Raw genomic sequence first — 17,915 nt, forward strand, 5'->3', positions numbered from 1 at the left:
TTTTTGTATTTTTAATAGAGACGGGGTTTCACTATGTTAGTCAGGATGGTCTCAGTCTCCTGACCTCATGATTCACCCACCACAGCTTCCCAAAGTGCTGGGATTACAGGTGTGAGCCACCGCACCCAGCCTCTTCATTTTTAATGGAGTTCTTTTAGTGACCTGCAGAGGTCCTTTCTGTATTGTGGATGTAGACACAGTCATCGTGATAGCATCTGCTGATCTCTAGATTGTCTTTTTATTTGTAACGGTATCTTTGTTTTTTTTTCTTTTTCTGAGGCTGTGTCTCGCTCTGTCACTGAGGCTGGAGTGCAATGGCATGATCTTGGCTCACTTCAACCTCCACCTTCTGGGTTCAGGCAGTTCTCCCGCCTCAGCCTCCTGAGTAGCTGGGATTACAGGCACCTACCAACACTCCTGGCTAATTTTTGTGTTTTTAGTAGAGACGGGGTTTCACCATGTTGGCCAGGCTGGTCTCAAACTGCTGACCTCAAGTGATCTGCTCACCTTGGGTCCTCCCAGAGTGCTGGGATTACAGGTGTGAGCCACTGTCCCCAGCCTAGTAATGGTATCTTATGAAGAATATCGTTCTTTGTTTTAATAGAGTTTAGTGATCAGGTTTTTCTTTGGTGGCTGCTGTCTTGAAAATAAACACACATTTAATTCCAAGTGTGTGTGAGCTCTGAGATACAACAGGATACTTGAGCAGGTTTCCAGCGCACAGGCTGTCAGGCCTCCCGGGATGGCGTGTCTGGCCAGGAGAACTCGCAGAGAACAGAACTGAGAGTGGAGTAGCTACTGAGGCTTCTCCTCTTTCTCTAGTAGAAATGAAGTGATCACGTGAAGAATAAAGTAAATTTTCCTAATAACCTAATTCCCTGCGCCTGGGAAACACCGGGGCTGTGTGTGCCTCAGACACACACTGACTTGCACAGCCTGCCTTCCACTTCTCAAGGGGGCGGGTGTCGGAAGCATTGTCAGTGTTGCGAGAAGCTCCTGAAGGCACGTTATTGTTCTGATCTATTTAAATTACGGTAACATACACATAGCATAAATGCAGCATTTGAAGCATTTCTGAGCGCACAGTTCTGTGCACTGAGCACATTCACACTGAGTGGAACCATCACCATCAACCATCTCCAGAGCTTTCTTATCTTCCCAAACAGAAACTGTCCCCACAAAACAACTCTCTGTTCCCCCCACCTCCATCTACCCAGTATCTCTGTGGGTCTGGCGATGCTGGGGCCTTGCAGAAGTGGGTCCTGGAGGGTTGCTGTTTCTGCATGTGGCTTGTTTCATGGAACATAATGTTTTCAAGGTTGCTGTGGTGGTTTTTATATTTAGAGTGAATCCTGGTTCTCTCGTTGGCTACCTGGGAAGAGAAGGACAGAAGCTTATTTGCCAGATGACAAGAACAAATCGGTGAGTGCTGTCAGGTACGGCCCAGTGGACGTCCAAGGAATTGTAATGATTTTTCTCTCACTTTCTGAGCAGACCTGAGTGGTGTTTCCTGAAGTTTTGAAGTGTCATTGTTACTCAGATTCTAACTCTGTTTAGCTTCAGTCCACTGACCTTTTTTCTTTTTAAAATCTTGCAGATTGTTTGGGATGAAAAGAAAAACCAGTGGGTGAATTTAAATGAGCCAGAAGAGGAGGTAAATGGTCACTGTGGTCACTGCTGGGTGTGAGTTGTGAGTGAGGGAGCAGCCTCTTGTGCCTGCCCCTGTGGTGTTTGGGCGGCTGGTGCTCCCGGAGGAGCGTCCTGGCTGTGCCGTTCAGTGGGTTTCTGGTGCACACAGTGGGTGTCTGAGGCTGTCTTTCCCTCTGCAGAAGAAGGCTCTTCCCCCACCTCCAACCTCGTTTCCCAAGACTGTACCAGCTGCCCCACCTGGCCTCGCAGGGCCTCCTGGAGGGCCCGTGAACATGTTCTCTAGAAGAGCAGGTAAGGGTGGCCTTGGAGTGCGCGCTTGCTTGAACGATGAACTGTCCCAGAGAGAGGCTGACGTGTAGCTGTTGTGCGTGGGATGAGGTGATGGGTGTCACACTGTGGAAGCTGACGCTGGTGTCACGAGGAGGTATCCTTGGGGACCAGCGCAGCTCTCCAGAGCGTTGACAAGCTGTGGGCACAGCCATGTCCCATCCATCAGAAGCACAGGACCTGTGGCACAGTGGGATGAGAGAGGGAACCACCTAAGGGCCAAAAGCTGAAACAAATCTGCTGTGTAGAAAGGTGTCCTCAGGGTTGGGCCACAGGTGGCTTCTGGGACATCTCTGCCTGCTTTTTCTCTGACATAGCGAGTGCGGAGCGTTCGGATGCTGGAGGCCGCCTGGCTGGTGCGCTCACCCGAATTTGCTTCCTTCCCCTTTGCAGCTGGAACCAGAGCTCGCTACGTTGACGTCCTGAACCCCAGCGGGGCCCAGCGCAGCGAGCCGGCTCTTGCTCCTGCGGACTTTGTCGCTCCGCTTGCGCCACTCCCGATTCCCTCTAACTTGTTCGTGCCAAGCGCAGGTAGGCAGCACGGACGCAGCCCCTTTGGGTCAGCACCCCAGTCTCCTGACCTTTGGTCCTCTTTCTATGAGTCTCTCCCAGATTTCCTGTTAGAAGAATGACCTGGCCAGCGTGCAGACAGCCTGGGTTGGTCTGTGGTTTTTTATGATTTGCCTGTTCCTGCACGAGTGTGCGCTGTGAAACTCTCTTCCTCTCGGGGTGTCTTCAGTGAGACCCCAGGGATGTTCTGGACGGAATGATGGCTTCCTTACTCCTCATTCCCAGATGCAGAAGAACCACAGCTTCCAGACGGGGCTGGCAGGGAAGGACCAGCACCAGCTAGGGGCCTGGCCAACCCAGAGCCTGCCCCGGAGTCCAAGGTGAGCGGGGCTGTGGACTGGGGGAGGCACCTGGTGAGAGGCACCTCCTGTCCTGCCAGACAGGGCCTTGCCTTCTGCGAGTCAGCACCCAGTGTGTGCGCAGAGTGCGCCGTCTTAAATGCTTCACACTTGTGTGTGATAGAGACGGAGGTAGAAGGGTGGGTGCCAGGCAGAGCAGAGCTGTCGGGGAGACGGAGACCGGGGGTGCTGGCACTGATGACCGCTCAGCACTGTGAATGTGCTTAAAACTGAAAAATGCTTCAAGTGGCAAATTTTATGGCATGTGTACTTGACAATTTTTTTTTAATTGGAAAAAATAAAATTAATTAATTTTAAGTTAAAAAGAAATTACCTACCAATAAAGCAAAGTATATCTTCATCTAAAAAAATAAATGACTCACATGTGAAGTGGAACAGCTCAGGCCAGCGGGGCGCAGTGGCTCACGCCTGTAATCCCAGCACTTTGCAAGGCCGAGGCGGGCGGGTCACTTGAGGTCAGGAGTTTACCGAGACCAGCCTGGCCCACCTGATGAAACCCCGTCTCTAAAAAATAACAACACTTAGCCCGGTTTGGTGGCAGGTCCCTGTAGTCCCAGCTACTTGGGAGGCTGAGGCCGAATCACTTGGACCAGGAGGCAGAGGTTGCGCTGCACCACTGCACTCCAGCCTGGGCTACAGCGAGACTCCATCTCAAAAAAACAAAAGGAACAGCTCCGACTGCAGTCTCTGAGGTTGGGCAGGCCTGCATCTAACGCTGTTCCGTTCATCAGTTGTGTAAAGCCTGGGCAGGCAGCCACTCACCTCTCTAAGCCTCAGTTTCCCCTCTGTAAAATGGGAGTAACAGCACCAGATTGCAAGGCTGTCATGGGGCCTTGCGACCTGTGTAGGCACCCACAGGCCTTGGTAGAGAGCTGCTGGGGTCTAGAGCCAACAGACGAGTGTGGCAGGGACCCCACGGGGGACACGCTCACTCCTCTCACCGTGGAGCACGTGGCGTCCAAGAGGCATTTGTAACCCAGGCCAGGACAGTGGTGTCTTTTTCGGCCTGGTGTGAGAATTCCCTGGGATTTGGTTGCTGCGATTCTTCTTTTTCTCAGCAGGTTTTAAGTTCTGCAGCATCACTCCCTGGCTCTGAGTTCCCCTCCTCCAGGCCCGAGGGGTCCCAGGGAGGAGAGGTAAGGAGTGCCGACGCCCGGCCCCCCGCAGCCCAGGCTTGCCCAGCAGCTCACTGTCCAGGCACCTCTCTTTACAGAGGGTGATATGGGTAGGAAGAGGCCGTTTAGAAACATGACACTTCAAAGGTGGTGTTCCTAGGAAAACAATTGCACTTGTTTTAACAAAACTTGAGCTCTGGGAAGGGTACAAGGGGTTTGAGCTGCCGCCGTCAGTCAGCGTCCTCTCCTCCCAGCTGCACGGAATGGTCTTGAATTACGAGGTGTCAGGAGGTGAAGCTGGCTGAGGCCGAGGCTGGGCTCCTCCCGGCCCTCCCCGAAGCTAACGGTGGCTGGAATATCAGCTTTACGTGAAGACGGGAATCTTAAGCGAACCCTGGCTTTTTTCCCTTTTGAATCATGTTGATTCCAATGGCATCACAAAGCTGTTGAAATGGAACTGACGGCTTGAAGCAGTGACTGCATGTTGACTCTGTCCGTGTCTGTGTGTGTTCTTGCTGTTTTGTAGCTTTCACGCTGTAGTTCAATGAGTTCATTATCACGTGAAGTGAGCCAGCACTTTAATCAGGTACCTGCGGCTGGCGGTCCTCACTAACAGAGCTCACATGTGCCGCCTGTGTCCCTGAGCACGCGGTGCTGGTTTGCGGCATGCGCTTTGCCACTAACCTCGCCCTTTGTCCCCTCAGCATCAAGTGACCAGGAGTGCAGTGTTCTGATTTTTTGAGACAGATTTTTGCTTTCTGCCCAGGCTGGAGTGCGGTGGCACAATGTCGGCTCACCGCAACGTCCGCCTCCCGGGTTCAAGCAATTCTCCTGCCTCAGCCTCCCGAGTAGCTGGGATTACAGGCATGTGCCACCATGCCTGGCTACTTGTGTATTTTTAGTAGAGATGGGGTTTCTCCATGTTGGTCAGGCTGGTCTCGAACTCCCAACCTCAGGTGATCTGCCCACCTCAGCCTCCCAAAGTGCTGGGATTATAGCAGTGTTCCTTTAAATGGCCTTAAAGAGGGGTTGCTGTTCAGTATCCACATGCACCAGGCGACTGGACTGAGCCCGAGTGTCCTAGTGAACGAGTGGGTTCTGTCATTTTTCTCCTGAATTGGTTTTTCCAATGATGGGCCGGGGGTGTGACCTCGATCTGGGAGCGTTTGTTGGATCAGTGTGCTCTCCTTTGGAAGGAAGGTTTCTCCTTTCTGATCAAGCCCGAGAAGGTTGGTTTGAGGCTGGGGCGAGTGCTGCAGTCACTGCCCTGCAGCCAGTGTGGGAGGGAGGCGAAGGAGCGCTTTCGAGGCTGCCTGTCACAGCACCAGCTGCGACCCTTCCACCTGCACAGGAGAGCCCTGTCACGGCTGGAGCCTGAGGTCTGCAGCGCCCGCACCTCCTAACCGCCGCGCCCGCTCAGTGCGCGCCTTCCCGCTGCATGCCGCAGTGCTTCAGACATTGGCTCCGCACGTTGCTTTATGTTCACCATTTTTCCATGAACCATTAAGTAACTAAATTCAGTGTTGCAAGAAGTATCTCTGACTTGCTTCTGTAGCTTCTTTAAAAGTCCCATAAATCCTACGTAGAGGTGGCATCTGTATCTGCAGTTGAAATGCCAGCTGCTGTGCAGCCCTACTGAGGCGACTCTCTGTGCTTCTCAGGCTCCTGGTGACCTCCCTGCTGTAGGGGGCCCTCCCGGCGGGGCCGTGCCCTTCTACAACCCTGCTCAGCTGGCACAGGTGAGTGCCCTTGCCTTTCCCCACAAGACCCTGACAAGGCCCTGCTGCTCAGTGAACGGCACCTTTCTTCCCTGGAGTCTCTTTCTTTTTTCTTTTTCGAGGCAGAGTCACTCTGTCACCCAGGCTGGAGGGCAGTGTTGCGATCACGGCTCACTGCATCCTCCACCTCCCGGTTCAAGAGATTCTCCTGCCTCAGCCTCCTGAGTAGCTGGGACTGCAGACAGTCGCCACCACAGCCTACTGAGTTTTGTATTTTTAGTACAGATGGGGTTTCACCATGTTGGCGAGGATGGTCTCAATCTCCTGACCTTGTGATCTGCCCACCTCAGCCTCCCAGAGTTCTGGGATTGCAGGCGTGAGCCCAATGCCCAGCCTGTATGATTTTTATTTCTTTTGCCTAGTAGTTTCTTGACAAAACGTCCTGGGGTGACTTGGGAGAAGCCTTTCGTGTCTGAAGCCACCCCTGGCCCCTCTGGCGGGTTGGTCGGCGGGTAGAATTCTTGGGCCCATGTTGTTTTCTTCAGAACTGTAGGTGCTCATAGGTTTCCTGGTGCCCACAGCTGATGAGACCCCAGGGCCGTTCTGCCTGCACCCCTTTCAGGGTCCTGTCCCCTGGGACTAGCAGGCTTCCCCACCCTCAGCCCCCTTCAGATGGAGAGTGCTCGGAATGTTTCCTGTGGTTTCCCTCCCTCAGCCTTGTCTCCCCCCCTCCCTTGCCTGTGGAGTTAGACTGGAGGCCAGTGTGGGGAACTGAGTGGGGACCGAGGCCGGGGCGTCTTGGGATTCAGCCCCATTGTCACCCCAGCCCACCCTCTGGGCCGCACACGCTCTTGACCACAGGCTTCCTGGGCTGGGGCCCGGAGATCTTGTCCTGGTCCTTTATGACGAGGCCCCTCCAGCTGCTGCTGGCCGTCGCCTGCTTCTGGGCGTCCAGAGCAGTCGATTTTGGGATTGTCCTGCTCCCTGTCGTCTAGTTTGTGCCTTTACAAAAATTCCTTGGCTTTCCCCTGAGTGAGGCTTTGTGAGGGAGCAAGAGCGGATGCCTGCGTTGGCCGGCCGAATGCTCCTGGGGTCCCCACCTCCCTTGCAGCAGGCCAGGCCTGGCCACTGCCCCTCCCTGCACTCTGGGCAGCCATTCTGGCTCTGCAGAGCAGCTCCAGATCCCACACCCCTGACAGAACTGCGGAACCTCCTGGCTGCCCTCACAGCAAACACCGGTGGTTAAGGATTCAGTGCTTTCAAGGCAGCCCAGGGCTTGGCACTGACACGTTTGGTCCCAGAGGCTTTTAGAAACAAACGCTTGTCGGCGTCGACAGCCCACGTGGTGCATTCTGTAGACCAGCACCCTGCCCCACTACGCCGAGTGCTGCCTGCCCTGGGAGCAGGATGCAGAGGTGGGTGCTATGGGTCTCGTTGCAGGCCTGCGGCGCCTCCGGGAGCTCAAGGCTAGGACGGATCGGCCAGAGGAAGCACCTGGTGCTGAACTAGGCTCGCCCCGCTGTGAACTTGCACTTGGAGCCCTGACACTGCTGTTCTCCCCAAGAACCCGACTGACCGCCGTGACCGCTGCCCTGTCCCCAGGGAGACACAGCTGTGATGCCGAGCTGGTGGCACGTTGTGCCTCCCGCTCCCTACCCATCCTAATGAAATATTTTGAAAATTAATTCCACCGTCCTTTCAGGTGCTGTTGAAAGACTGAACCTTTGACTCAGAAGTGTTTGCTGAAAAGAATGACGTGACTTTCTTAGTCATTTCGGGGGATTAAAGGGTGTGGTATTCCTGCTCGTTTAAGAATGCTCCGTTCCTGACGTTGGAGCTGTCTCTGCCACAGGAGAGCCATGCGCTCGCTAGTAACCAGGGCCTGCCTCTCCAAGCTCAGCTGTGAGTCCCGCGCTTCCTTTAAGGTGCCGAGAGCAAAGAGCGACTGGCTGAGGGGGACCCCGAACCCCGCTCTGCACCAGCGGGACCCTCGCCGTGTCTGGACCTGGCTGAATGAGTGGGGGGCGCTGTCAGTCAGCGTCTCGGGGAGCCGCAGGGTTCTTCGAGCATCAGTTCACAGCTTTTGAGAGAGGCCCTAGTTACTGAAGTGCATTTCTTCCCTGCTGCAAAGATGTTTCTAGCCTCACTTTCCTTTCTGTGCCCTGATAAGGACCATGGGTGATTTTGTGCACCCAAAGTGCTGGCCACTGCCCACCCACCAGGTGTGGCCCAGTCACTGGGAAGGAGCCCCAGAGAGCCGACTGTCCGACGTGATGGCTCCGGGTGGCCATCCGGGGTGAAAACGCGACTGTGATGTTTGCTTTGGGCTTCGTTTTGGGTGTAGGAGCTGCTCAGACTCACTGTTAAGGAGGCTGGATGCGGTTCTCTAAACAGCTGCCCTTCCCCCTTCTGTGAGCACTTTCCGTGCTGCAGTCCATGTGACCCACTTTCTCACCCGGGGGGGAGACTGGCTCAGGGGTTGGTAGCATCTTGGGGACAGCAGCTCTGGAACCTGATATTTCTGCCCCGATGTCGCCACACTGAGACTTAGAGTAGCTCGTGGTGGACGTGGCCCCGTGGAACTCAGAGTTCAACGCGGATGCAAAGCTTTAAGGCTCTCTGACTGTTCCGAAAACTCTTCATGTTGTTATGTCTAAAGAGACAAAAAAAGATTTAAATACGAATAAAAATCAGTAGGTAATTTCTGCGGGTTCTGCTGGGAAACATAAACTGTTTGGTGTTTTAAATTTCAGTGTAGAAATGGTAGAATGTGGAATCAGCACGGGCCGTTCCTGGCTTTCTGTTTCACGTGATCATTTAGCAGAGACCCCAGGATGTTTTCCAGAATGTTTCTCACGGGCAAGTCTGCTGGATCCATTTGTCCTTGTCACTTGGAGAAAGGCCAGTCCCTGTGACGGGGCAGCCCTCCCTGTCCCTTGGTCAGCTCGTGTGGTTCCAGGGACCTCCTCCGGTCGGCCCTGCCTGCTGTTCTGGGGTCGACTGCCACGACTTTTGATTTAAGAAGCTTCCTCCAGGCGGAAGCAGCTATTTTTCCTAAATGCGAATTGTTACATTGCAAATTGTTGAATAAAATATTTTGCGCTCCTTCAAGCACCTTCACCTGTGGTTCCCTTTGGTTTGCTAGAGGCGAGTGAGTGCAGGTGTCCGCGGGCCTGGCCCTCGCTGGGACCTGCTCGGCTGTCCGGCTGCAGGTTGCTGGGGTCGGGGGGTGTGGGGGGCGTGGGAACCCTGTGCGGGCCCCGCGCGGCGCGGTCCTCCGGCCGCCAGGGGCCGCTGTGGACGGCGCGCGGGGCGAGGACCGGGCGCAGGGGCGGGGCCAGGGACCGGGCGCGGGCCCGCGGCGGTCGTTGCTAGGGCCCGGCCGGGCTGACTCCGCCTCTGCGCGTCCGGATCTCCGCGGGCGCGGGTACGGGTCGGCTTAGGAGTCTGCGGGTCCGGCCGGCGTGCCCGGGTCCCGCCCCTCCTCCCGAGCGGCGTCCCGGTCGCGGTCGAGCCTCCCCAGCGACAGGCGCCCACCCCCGCCCGTCCCCCCAGGCCCTGCCTGCGGCCCGCCCTGGGATCGGCGTCGGGGAGCCCCGAGGGGCCGCGGTACCCGGGGCCCGGGCCATGCGGCAGCCCCCCCCGCCGCTCCGCGACCGCTCCCGGCCCGAGCGGGGGCCGCTGCGGCGTTTCTGCTCCGCGCTGCGCCGCCGACCCCGGACCCGGCAGCCGTGACCCCTCCCGGGAGGGCCCGACCATGCCGTCCAAGGCGGCGAGCCTGCGGCCCCCGGAGCCGGCCCCGCAGCCGCCGGGAGGGAGGACGCTCCAGGGACCGCTTCCCGGCGCCGACGGAGCGCTGGCCCCGCGCGAGGGGTCCCCACCCGACGCTCCGGGCCCCGAGAGCCCCGCGCTCGGCGGCGAGGGACCCCCGGCCCAGGCAGCACCCATCGCCCCGCGGCCCCCCGCCAGGCCTCGGCTGGAGCGAGCCCTGTCCCTGGACGACAGAGGCTGGAGGAGGCGGCGATTTCGAGGCAGCCAGGAGGACCTGGAAGCCCGGAATGGGACCAGCCCCTCCAGGGGCTCCGTGCGGAGCGAGGGCCCCGGCGCCCCCGCCCACAGCTGCTCCCCGCCCTGCCTGAGCGCGTCCCTACAGGAGATCCCCAAGTCCCGCAGGGTCCCGGGCAGCGAGAGGGGGAGCCCGTCATCGGGGAGTGACCCCCTCTCCGGGGTGGCCGCTAGCGCCCCGAACCTCCTGCACAGAGACGCCACCGTGGCGGGGAGCTCGCCCAGGCTGGCCAGCCTGCTGCCTCCGCGCCCCCTGCCTGCCCTGGGCCTGGACATCGCCTCCGACTCCCTGAGGACGGCAAACAAGGTCGACCCGGATCTTGCAGACTACAAGCTCCGCGCGCAGCCCCGCCTGGTGCGGGCCCACAGCAGCCTGGGCCCCGGCCGGCCCCGGAGCCCCCTGGCCTGCGACGACTGCTCCCTTCGCTCGGCCAAATCGCCCTTCAGCCTCCTGGCGCCCATCCGCACCAAGGACGTCCGCAGCAGGTAGGGCCTGGGGCGCAGCGCCTGCGAGGCCTTCGGGGTGGTGTTGAGGAGCAGGCTGCCTGAACCCCGCCAGTGGCTTCCGGTCAGCAGCGTGTAAGATGCCCAAACAGAAAAGACGAAGCGCTCTCCCGCAGCCACCCCGTCTCCCAGCCCCTCCCCGCAGCAGCGAGCGCCGTTCCCGGCTGTCCCAAACTTCCCAGAACTTTTTGTGCGTTTCAGAACCATTCCTGGGCGCGATGTCGTGTTGAGGTAGACAAGATGGCACCCTGCATACAGTTATGGATCTGGCTCTTTTTCTTTAGTCTTGGGAATTTTTTTTTTGAGACGGAGTCTCGCTCTGTCACCCAGGCTGGAGTGCACTGACCCAACCTCGGCTCACTGCAGCCTCCGCCTCCCGGGTTCAAGCGATTCTCCTGCCTCAGCCCCCGAGTAGCTGGGATCACAGGCTTGCACCACCACGCCTGGCTAATTTTTGTATTTTTAGTAGAGACGGGGTTTCACCATGATGGCCAGGCTGGTCTTGAACTCTTGACCTCGTGATCCACCCACCTCGGCCTCCCACAGTGCTGGGATGACAGGCGTGACGGCTGCACCGGCCCTGCCGAGGCGGGGGAATGTTGTCAGTGCGTGTGATCTGCCCTCTTGATGGTTTTTTGTTTGTTTCCTGCTGTGCGCCCAGGCTGGAGTGCAGTGGCGTGATCCTGGCTCACTGCAGCCTCCACCTCCTGGGTGCAAGGGAGTGATTCTTGAAGCAATTCTCCTACCTCAGCCCTGCGAGTATCCGGGATTACAGGCGCCTGCCACCACACCCGGCTAAATTTTGTATTTGTAGTAGAGACGGGATTTTGCCATGTTGGGCAGGCTGGTCTCGAACTCCCGGCCTTGGCCTCCCAAAGTGCTGGGATTACAAGTGTGGGCCCCTGCGCCCAGCCCGCCCTCTTTGTTTTTTCTGCTGCAAGAGTCCCAAGATGTACTGAGGCGTACTTTCCATCAGCCAAGGCTTGCTCACGGGGAACATTTTGGTGGGCTCCAGTTGGAAGGAACTGCAGCTGAACCCATGACCTCTCCCCAGCCTGGTCTTGTTTGGGGGTCTCAGCCTGGGGGCCTCTCCCGAGATGCTCCCACTCTGGCCTGGCAGAAGCTCCGGCATTCCTCCCCTCCCTGCTTCATGCTGCCCACATCCTGTCTGTCTGCTGCGGTGGGAGGCAGGGCAGGTGTGAGAAGGGGGAGGTGAGAGCTGGTTTCTGCTTTGGTGTCCGGGGCCCACAGTAACCCCTGACCACGGACTGGGAGGCTTGGGACAGCAGAGCTGGACTGTCTCCCAGTTCTAGAGGCCAGAAGTCTAAAATCTAAGTTGCGGCCAGGGCAGCCTCTCTCCAGAGGCTTGGGGAGGGTCCTCCCTATCTTCCCCTGCTCCCGGGGCCCGGTTGCCCTTGGCTTGTGGCCGCACGCCGCAGTCTGTGCCTCCGTCTTTACGTGGCCTCGTTCCCATCTCTCTGTGTTCCTGTCTCTTTTTATAAGGACACGAGTCGTTGAATTTACTGCCCACCCTAAATCCAGGGTGATCTCAAGATCCTTAATTAAGTACATCTGCAAAGACCCCTTTCCAAATAAGGTCCTACTCCGAGGTTCTGCGGGTCGAGGTGGACGTGGCTTTAGAGATCACTGTCCGGCTCACCGCGGTCCCCGAAAGTAGCCTTACCTCCCTGCACCTGGGGTCCACCGGCAGGCAGGCAGCTCAGCTCTGGCTCCCCCACCACACCCCTCCTGCCCATGGATGGGGCAGGTGTGATCACATACAGTGCAAAACTGTTTCTTTTGTTAAAACAATTCACTGTGGGGCTCCTAGGAAAGAGTGAGATTTTTTAGCGTATCACATTTTAAAATTATGTTCAGTTCACGTAGATACACCTGTTACAGGACATGAGAGGCACGTTTCAGATTTGGATCCTGAAGTCATTTTTTCAAACAACCAGGAAACATGGTTTGATGTGGATCCTTTAACCCAGTTCTACTGCCTGAAAACGTCCATTTCCAGACTGCTCTAGAATAGGTCTGTTCTAGAATAGGGGTTGGCACACTCTGTCAAGGGCAGGGGCACAGACAGTGGGGACAAAGGGGCATCTGTGTGCTAGTGAACCTGTTGGGACACACGTTTGAACCTCATGTTTTCATGGGTCCAGAAATGCTCTTCCTACTTTCTCTGCCGTTCCACACAATAGAAGCCATTCTGAACTCGTGGACCGCATGTGCATGGGCTGGGTCTGCCCCTTTCCAGAATGGCTGCTGGGGCGGGGCGGGGGCGCTTCCCCCATAATTCCTCTTCCTCCGAGAGCCGGCCCAGGGTGTCGACACTGGCCCGAGCAGCCTCATGCAGAAGTCCTGGCCCTGGACGGGGGTTGGAGGCAGCCCCTGCCCCTGCCCGCATCTGGACGTGGGACACAGTGAGGGCCACCCCTGGCCTGCTGTTCACTAACCACACTCTGGATGGAGCTGGGCAGACCGACCACGCGGCTGCTGGTGTGGCCACGGCGGGCCTGTGCCGTGGGCTTCGAGTCTGGTGACTGAGGAGCTCCTGCTGGGCCCGGGGTCACTTCACAGCAGTGGCCACAGGCACGCCCTCTGTCCCAAATGACCATGTGTGAACACAGCTGTCCCGTCCGGGAGTGTCAGCAGTTTCTGGGGTGAGGTAGGGAGGTTCCTCCCTGCTGATGTGATTTGATCGTGTCCGACGAAGCTTGGTGAGCTGCGCCCCAGGGTTGGAGAAGTTCTCACGGGAAGTAACAAGAATCGGTGCTGGCGTCCCTTGTCAGCTGTGACTTGGGAAACACCTGTGTCGTTTCATCTCCTGCAAAGGAATATTGGTTTCCGTCTGCAGGACGAAGGTGTAAGATTGATTCTCTTAGCAAGTTAAGTTGAAAAGTGAGGCCAAGGCGGGCGGATCACCTGAGGTCAGGAGTTCAAGACCAGCCTGGCCAACTTAGCAAAACCCCATCTCTAATAAATATACAAAAATTAGCTGGGTGTGGTGGCTGGTGCCTGTAATCCCAGCTACTCAGGGGGCTGAGGCAGGAGAATCGCTTGAATCTGGGAGGCGGACATTGCAGTGAGCTGAGATCGCGCCACGCCACCGGACTCTGGCCCGGCCACCACCCTCACATGCCTCTTCCCGGGAGGTGGTGAGGGGGTGTAAACCCGCCTGGGTGTTTGTGCAGCCGGGTTGGGCCTTGTCCTGGAGAGCAGACAGCAGTGCTATGGGGCCCAGGAGAATCCTTGTTCAGGGCTGGGGCAGCTCCTGACATTCCATGCGTTTTGCTGTTGTCCCTGGGGACCTGGCCGAGCCCAGGGATGTGTTCTGTGCCTGGCCCCAAGCTTGGTTTCCTCCCATCACAGGAGCTACCTGGAGGGCAGCCTCCTGGCCAGCGGGGCCCTCTTGGGGGCAGAGGAGCTGGCCCGATACTTCCCAGATCGGAACGTGGCACTCTTTGTGGCCACCTGGAACATGCAGGGCCAGAAGGTGAGCCGGGCAGGGTGGGGCGGCCTGAGGGGGGTGGCGCCTGGCGGGGTGGGGTGGCGCCGGGTGGGAATGGGGAGGCGCGGGGCGCTGTCAGATGTGAGCGAGGGAGACCTGGTAGCACTGTGCCTCGTCCTGGGGCCAGGAGGGCAGAGGCCCGAGGTGCACCCCACTGCTGACTGGCACAGGAGGGTAAGAGCGGGTGAGGACCCCCATCCCTCAGAGCTCCCGCCGGCACCTCCCTGGTCATGTGGCTGCAGATAGGAGGGGAGAGGGTGGGGCGCTAGGCCTGGCCGAGAATCGTCTGCTCACGGTAAGCAGGAGGGTGGGCAGCACAGACCAGGGTCACAGGGACGGGAGGTCAGATGGGTGGTCATTGGACAGACTTGTGTTTGGAGAGGGAAACTGAGGCTGAGGGCCAACCTGAGCTGTGTTTGGCGTGTTGGAGGCTGCCTTGGAGACCGACCAGGCAGATCCCTTTTTGGCCTTGGCCTCAGTTACCCCTCATTCTGAAGAGTCGCCGAGACTTGAGGTGCTGCAGTGGGATTGGCAGGTTTCGGGAGGAGCCGGCCGGCCCATGGCATGGTCCCTCCTTCCAGGAGCTCCCGCCCAGCCTGGACGAGTTCCTGCTCCCGGCCGAGGCCGACTACGCCCAGGACCTGTACGCCATCGGGGTCCAGGAGGGCTGCTCCGACAGGTAGCGCTGAGACCTGGGTCACGGCCACGCACGGGCACTCTCCAAGCCTGGCCAGAACGTGCGAGCCAGTTTTTTTCCAGTAACAACTCGGAGAGTCTAAGATAAATGACGCTTTATTGCTGGTGAACAAATTGTTGGCTGAAGGAAGCAGGGCAGCAGGGAGCGGGGCCGGGCTCCGAGGCCTCCTGGGGCTGCGCATCCACGCGGACGCTCTGCAGGAGGAGCCCAGGCCGCGTTGAGGTGGCTTCACCCCTCTGGCCCATGAGTCACACAACGGGAGGAGGTCTGCTCACTGAGTCTCAGCAGGGACCCGGGGGGCCACTCTAGTGGAACTGGGGCCTGTGGCCCCCGACTCTGGCCCACCGGGCCCTTTGGCAAATGAGTCTCAGTGTAAGACGTCGAGGCCGGGTCATGGCGTTTCCTTGGTAGCTCCTGGAGGGGCTCTGGGCGGCAGGTCCGGGGTGGCGGAGCTGGCTGTGCCCCAGCCCGCCGCACGTGCTCGTCTACAGGCGGGAGTGGGAGACTCGCCTGCAGGAGACACTCGGCCCGCACTATGTGCTGCTGGCGTCCGCCGCCCACGGCGTGCTCTACATGGCGCTGTTCATCCGTCGGGACCTCATCTGGTTCTGCTCAGGTGGGCACGGCTGGAGGGTGGCAGCCCCTCTCCACGGCGGACGGGGCCTTGGCGGGAGAGTCACACTTTGCATCTGGGATCTGGGGGCTGCTGCGTCACACACAGGCTCCACAGTGAGCCCTGACTGGCGCGCGGGTCTGGCAGCGTCGCAGGCAAGCTGAGGGCTGCCCTCCCACAGAGGTGGAGTCCTCCACGGTCACCACACGCATCGTGTCCCAGATCAAGACCAAGGGGGCCTTGGGCGTCAGCTTCACCTTTTTCGGCACCTCCTTCCTCTTCATCACGTCCCACTTCACCTGTGAGTTGCTGGGTGCCCACACCACAGGTGCTGTGGGAGAGGAGCCTGACCGGGACCCCGTCCGGGGCAGGGGTCCTGGCTGCTGGCTTCGTCTTCCATCCAAGGCCTGGGGCGGGCACTGTGCTTGCGAAGGCCCATGCCGAGGACCCCACAGCCGACCCTGACGTGAGGCCTGTGCCGTGCTGAGCCCAGAGCTCTGTCCTCTAAGGTGGAAGCGTCGCTGGCCAGGCCTGGCAGCAGGTGCCCAGTGGGCCTGGGCCTGCAGACGGCGGGCAGTCAGGCACGGTCCAGAGGTGTGGTTCTGGAGGGAGATTCGAGCATCCGGAGCCCTGTGGCCCCCACCCCATTTCTGCTTCCACAGCTGGCGACGGGAAGGTGGCGGAGCGGCTGCTGGACTACACCAGGACCGTGCAAGCCCTGGCCCTGCCCAGAAACGTGCCAGACACCAACCCCTACCGCTCCAGCGCAGGTGAGGGTGCACGCCGTGGGTGGGTGGCGCTGCCGTGGTCCATGTGGGCTCCTGTCGTTTTTAGGGGAGCAGAGGAGCGTCCTGAGCTTTGGGAATCAAGGGACCGAAAGTCCAGTGGCCCGAAAGTCCAGCATGGCCCCTCACAGTTCTTTAGCCCAGTTAGGTGTGTGGTGGGGGCGGGGGTGACTGCCGCCCACTCAGAGCATGGCCGGCTAGCCTGGGCCCTGGTCCTCCACTGCCCACCCCGCTGCCACCACTGGCTGTGCGGCGAGGAGCAGAGACGTGGCCACCACCTGCTGTGGGCGCTGCCTGCTCTTGGAGCCGCCCCAGGTGCCTTCTGGAGCTTTCCCAACTCGAATCCCACCCCAGAGGGCCCAGCCCCGCCGGCTGACGCCTGAGGCCGCCAAGACCCCCTCCCCCCAGGAGCCACTGCCAGCCACGTTCTGGGGAAGGGAAGGGCCTGCCGGCGCTCTGCCTGTGCCCACGCGTGGCCCACTGTGCCGCAGCGGACGTCACCACCCGCTTCGACCAGGTGTTCTGGTTCGGAGACTTCAACTTCCGCCTGAGCGGTGGGCGCGCAGCCGTGGATGCCCTCCTGGGCCGGGGCCTGGCAGTGGATGTACCAGCACTGCTGGAGCACGACCAGCTCATCCGGGAGATGAGGAGAGGTGAGGGCTGCGGGGCGGCTGCGGCGGGAGGTGAGGAGGGGTGAGGCCTGCGGGGCACAGCTAGAGCGAGCTGGCCTGAGCCCTCCGAGTGCCCATCCCCGGCAGGGTCCATCTTCAAGGGCTTCCAGGAGCCGGACATTCACTTCCTCCCGTCGTACAAGTTTGACATCGGGAAGGACACGTACGACAGCACCTCCAAGCAGAGGACGCCCTCCTACACGGTGAGCGCAGCCCGTCAGCGCCTCCATGTCGGGCGCCTCCCGCAGCCGGGAGCTGAAGCCCGGCCAGCCTGGACTTGAACCTCAGCTGCGCCCCCGGCCTCGTGGCCTGAGTCCCCTTTGGCGGAGAACAGCGCCCTTTCCATGGGTGTTTTCAAGGCCGGGTGAGCTGGCGAAGCTCCAAGGCCTGGCACACGGGCCTCGCGACCCTCACCCTCCCGCCAGGCCCAGGGCTCCGGCTGCGGGAAGCCTCGAGAACCCCCTGAGGCAGGGCTGGGCAGGGACAGCCGGGTCCACAGGTCTCTCTTGAGCGGCGAGGGACGGGCCCAGGCCCAGCTGGCCACACGCCAGACGACAAAATGGAAATGAGGATTGGGGGTCCCAGAAGGCTCCCTTGGGGGGCGCTTGAAACAGTGGGGAGGTGTGTGGGCCACACCCCACAGATCCTGGCAAGTAACGGCACCTCCTGCCTCCGGAACCTTCCCGAAGGACCGCGTCTTGTACCGAAGCCGCCACAAGGGTGACATCTGTCCAGTGAGGTACTCCTCCTGCGCCGGGATCAGGACGTCCGACCACCGCCCTGTGTACGGCCTGTTCCGGGTGAAAGTGAGGCCCGGGCGAGACAAGTCAGTGTCCTCGCGCCTTCCTCTCGGGCCAGGGGCAGGGCTGTGCCTGGAGGGTGGCGCAGGTGGACGTCGGGGCGTGTGCCATGGTCCCAGGAGCTAGGAGGGTCCCTGTCATCGTGGGGTTGCACGTGGGGCTTTGTCCTGGGACCTTCAGGGCTGTGGGTCCGGATTGGTGGGACTCCTGGAACGGGAAGAAGGCGGGAAGGGGAGAGGATCCAGAGGGTGAGGAGAGGCCAGCCCAGGGCCCGGGTGTGGCCGGCTGGAGGGAGGAGGGCCTTGAGCACCCAAGCATCTGCCCCGTCCTTCCATGCTGAGAGACAGCACCAACGCAGCCAGCGACCTCCGAACAGCCGCTCCTCCAGACCCGGGCGCCCTCCTAACACCCCACCCTCGGGTCCCCAGGGGCCCCTCCTAACACCCCCTCCTATCCATGTCCCGGCCCCCTCCTAAGGCCCCCTGTTCTGGGCTCAGCTCCCTCCTCAGGTCCCCCGCCCCCTCCTC

General features: G+C 59.6%; 2 protein-coding genes across 9 annotated transcripts in view; both read left to right on the plus strand.

Annotated features, from left to right (window-relative positions):
* The window catches only part of SEC16A (SEC16 homolog A, endoplasmic reticulum export factor), a 39,917-nt gene extending 31,647 nt beyond the window's left edge, over positions 1–8,270 (plus strand). For 2 of the 7 annotated variants that reach the window (XM_017505621.2, XM_017505627.2), the window contains exons 23-31: positions 1,345–1,422; positions 1,598–1,654; positions 1,830–1,941; positions 2,371–2,508; positions 2,773–2,867; positions 3,965–4,042; positions 4,548–4,607; positions 5,683–5,760; positions 7,180–8,270. In XM_017505621.2, the coding sequence (XP_017361110.1) occupies positions 1,345–1,422; positions 1,598–1,654; positions 1,830–1,941; positions 2,371–2,508; positions 2,773–2,867; positions 3,965–4,042; positions 4,548–4,607; positions 5,683–5,760; positions 7,180–7,248 (765 nt within the window). In that variant the 3' untranslated portion in view covers positions 7,249–8,270. The remainder of the gene's footprint in view (positions 1–1,344; positions 1,423–1,597; positions 1,655–1,829; positions 1,942–2,370; positions 2,509–2,772; positions 2,868–3,964; positions 4,043–4,547; positions 4,608–5,682; positions 5,761–7,179) is intronic. The other 5 variants (XM_017505622.2, XM_017505623.2, XM_017505624.2 and 2 more) reach the window with 5 other exon arrangements.
* An 815-nt stretch (positions 8,271–9,085) lies between these two features.
* INPP5E (inositol polyphosphate-5-phosphatase E) overlaps positions 9,086–17,915 on the plus strand; it is an 11,223-nt gene continuing 2,393 nt past the window's right edge. Inside the window, exons 1-9 of one of the 2 annotated variants that reach the window (XR_001818288.1) lie at positions 9,086–10,290; positions 13,684–13,807; positions 14,404–14,501; positions 15,011–15,135; positions 15,314–15,433; positions 15,795–15,902; positions 16,435–16,570; positions 16,676–16,791; positions 17,278–17,414. Coding sequence is in view for 1 of the 2 variants with exons in the window: in XM_017505629.1 (XP_017361118.1) it covers positions 9,497–10,290; positions 13,684–13,807; positions 14,404–14,501; positions 15,011–15,135; positions 15,314–15,433; positions 15,795–15,902; positions 16,409–16,570; positions 16,676–16,791; positions 17,278–17,414 (1,784 nt within the window). In the remaining variant the exon portion in view is untranslated. Of the gene's footprint in view, positions 10,291–13,683; positions 13,808–14,403; positions 14,502–15,010; positions 15,136–15,313; positions 15,434–15,794; positions 15,903–16,408; positions 16,571–16,675; positions 16,792–17,277; positions 17,415–17,915 lie in introns of both variants that reach the window. The other variant, XM_017505629.1, reaches the window with a different exon arrangement.

The sequence above is a fragment of the Cebus imitator genome, unplaced genomic scaffold (assembly GCF_001604975.1).
Source record: "Cebus imitator isolate Cc_AM_T3 unplaced genomic scaffold, Cebus_imitator-1.0 Scaffold339, whole genome shotgun sequence".
Lineage (NCBI taxonomy): Eukaryota > Metazoa > Chordata > Mammalia > Primates > Cebidae > Cebus > Cebus imitator.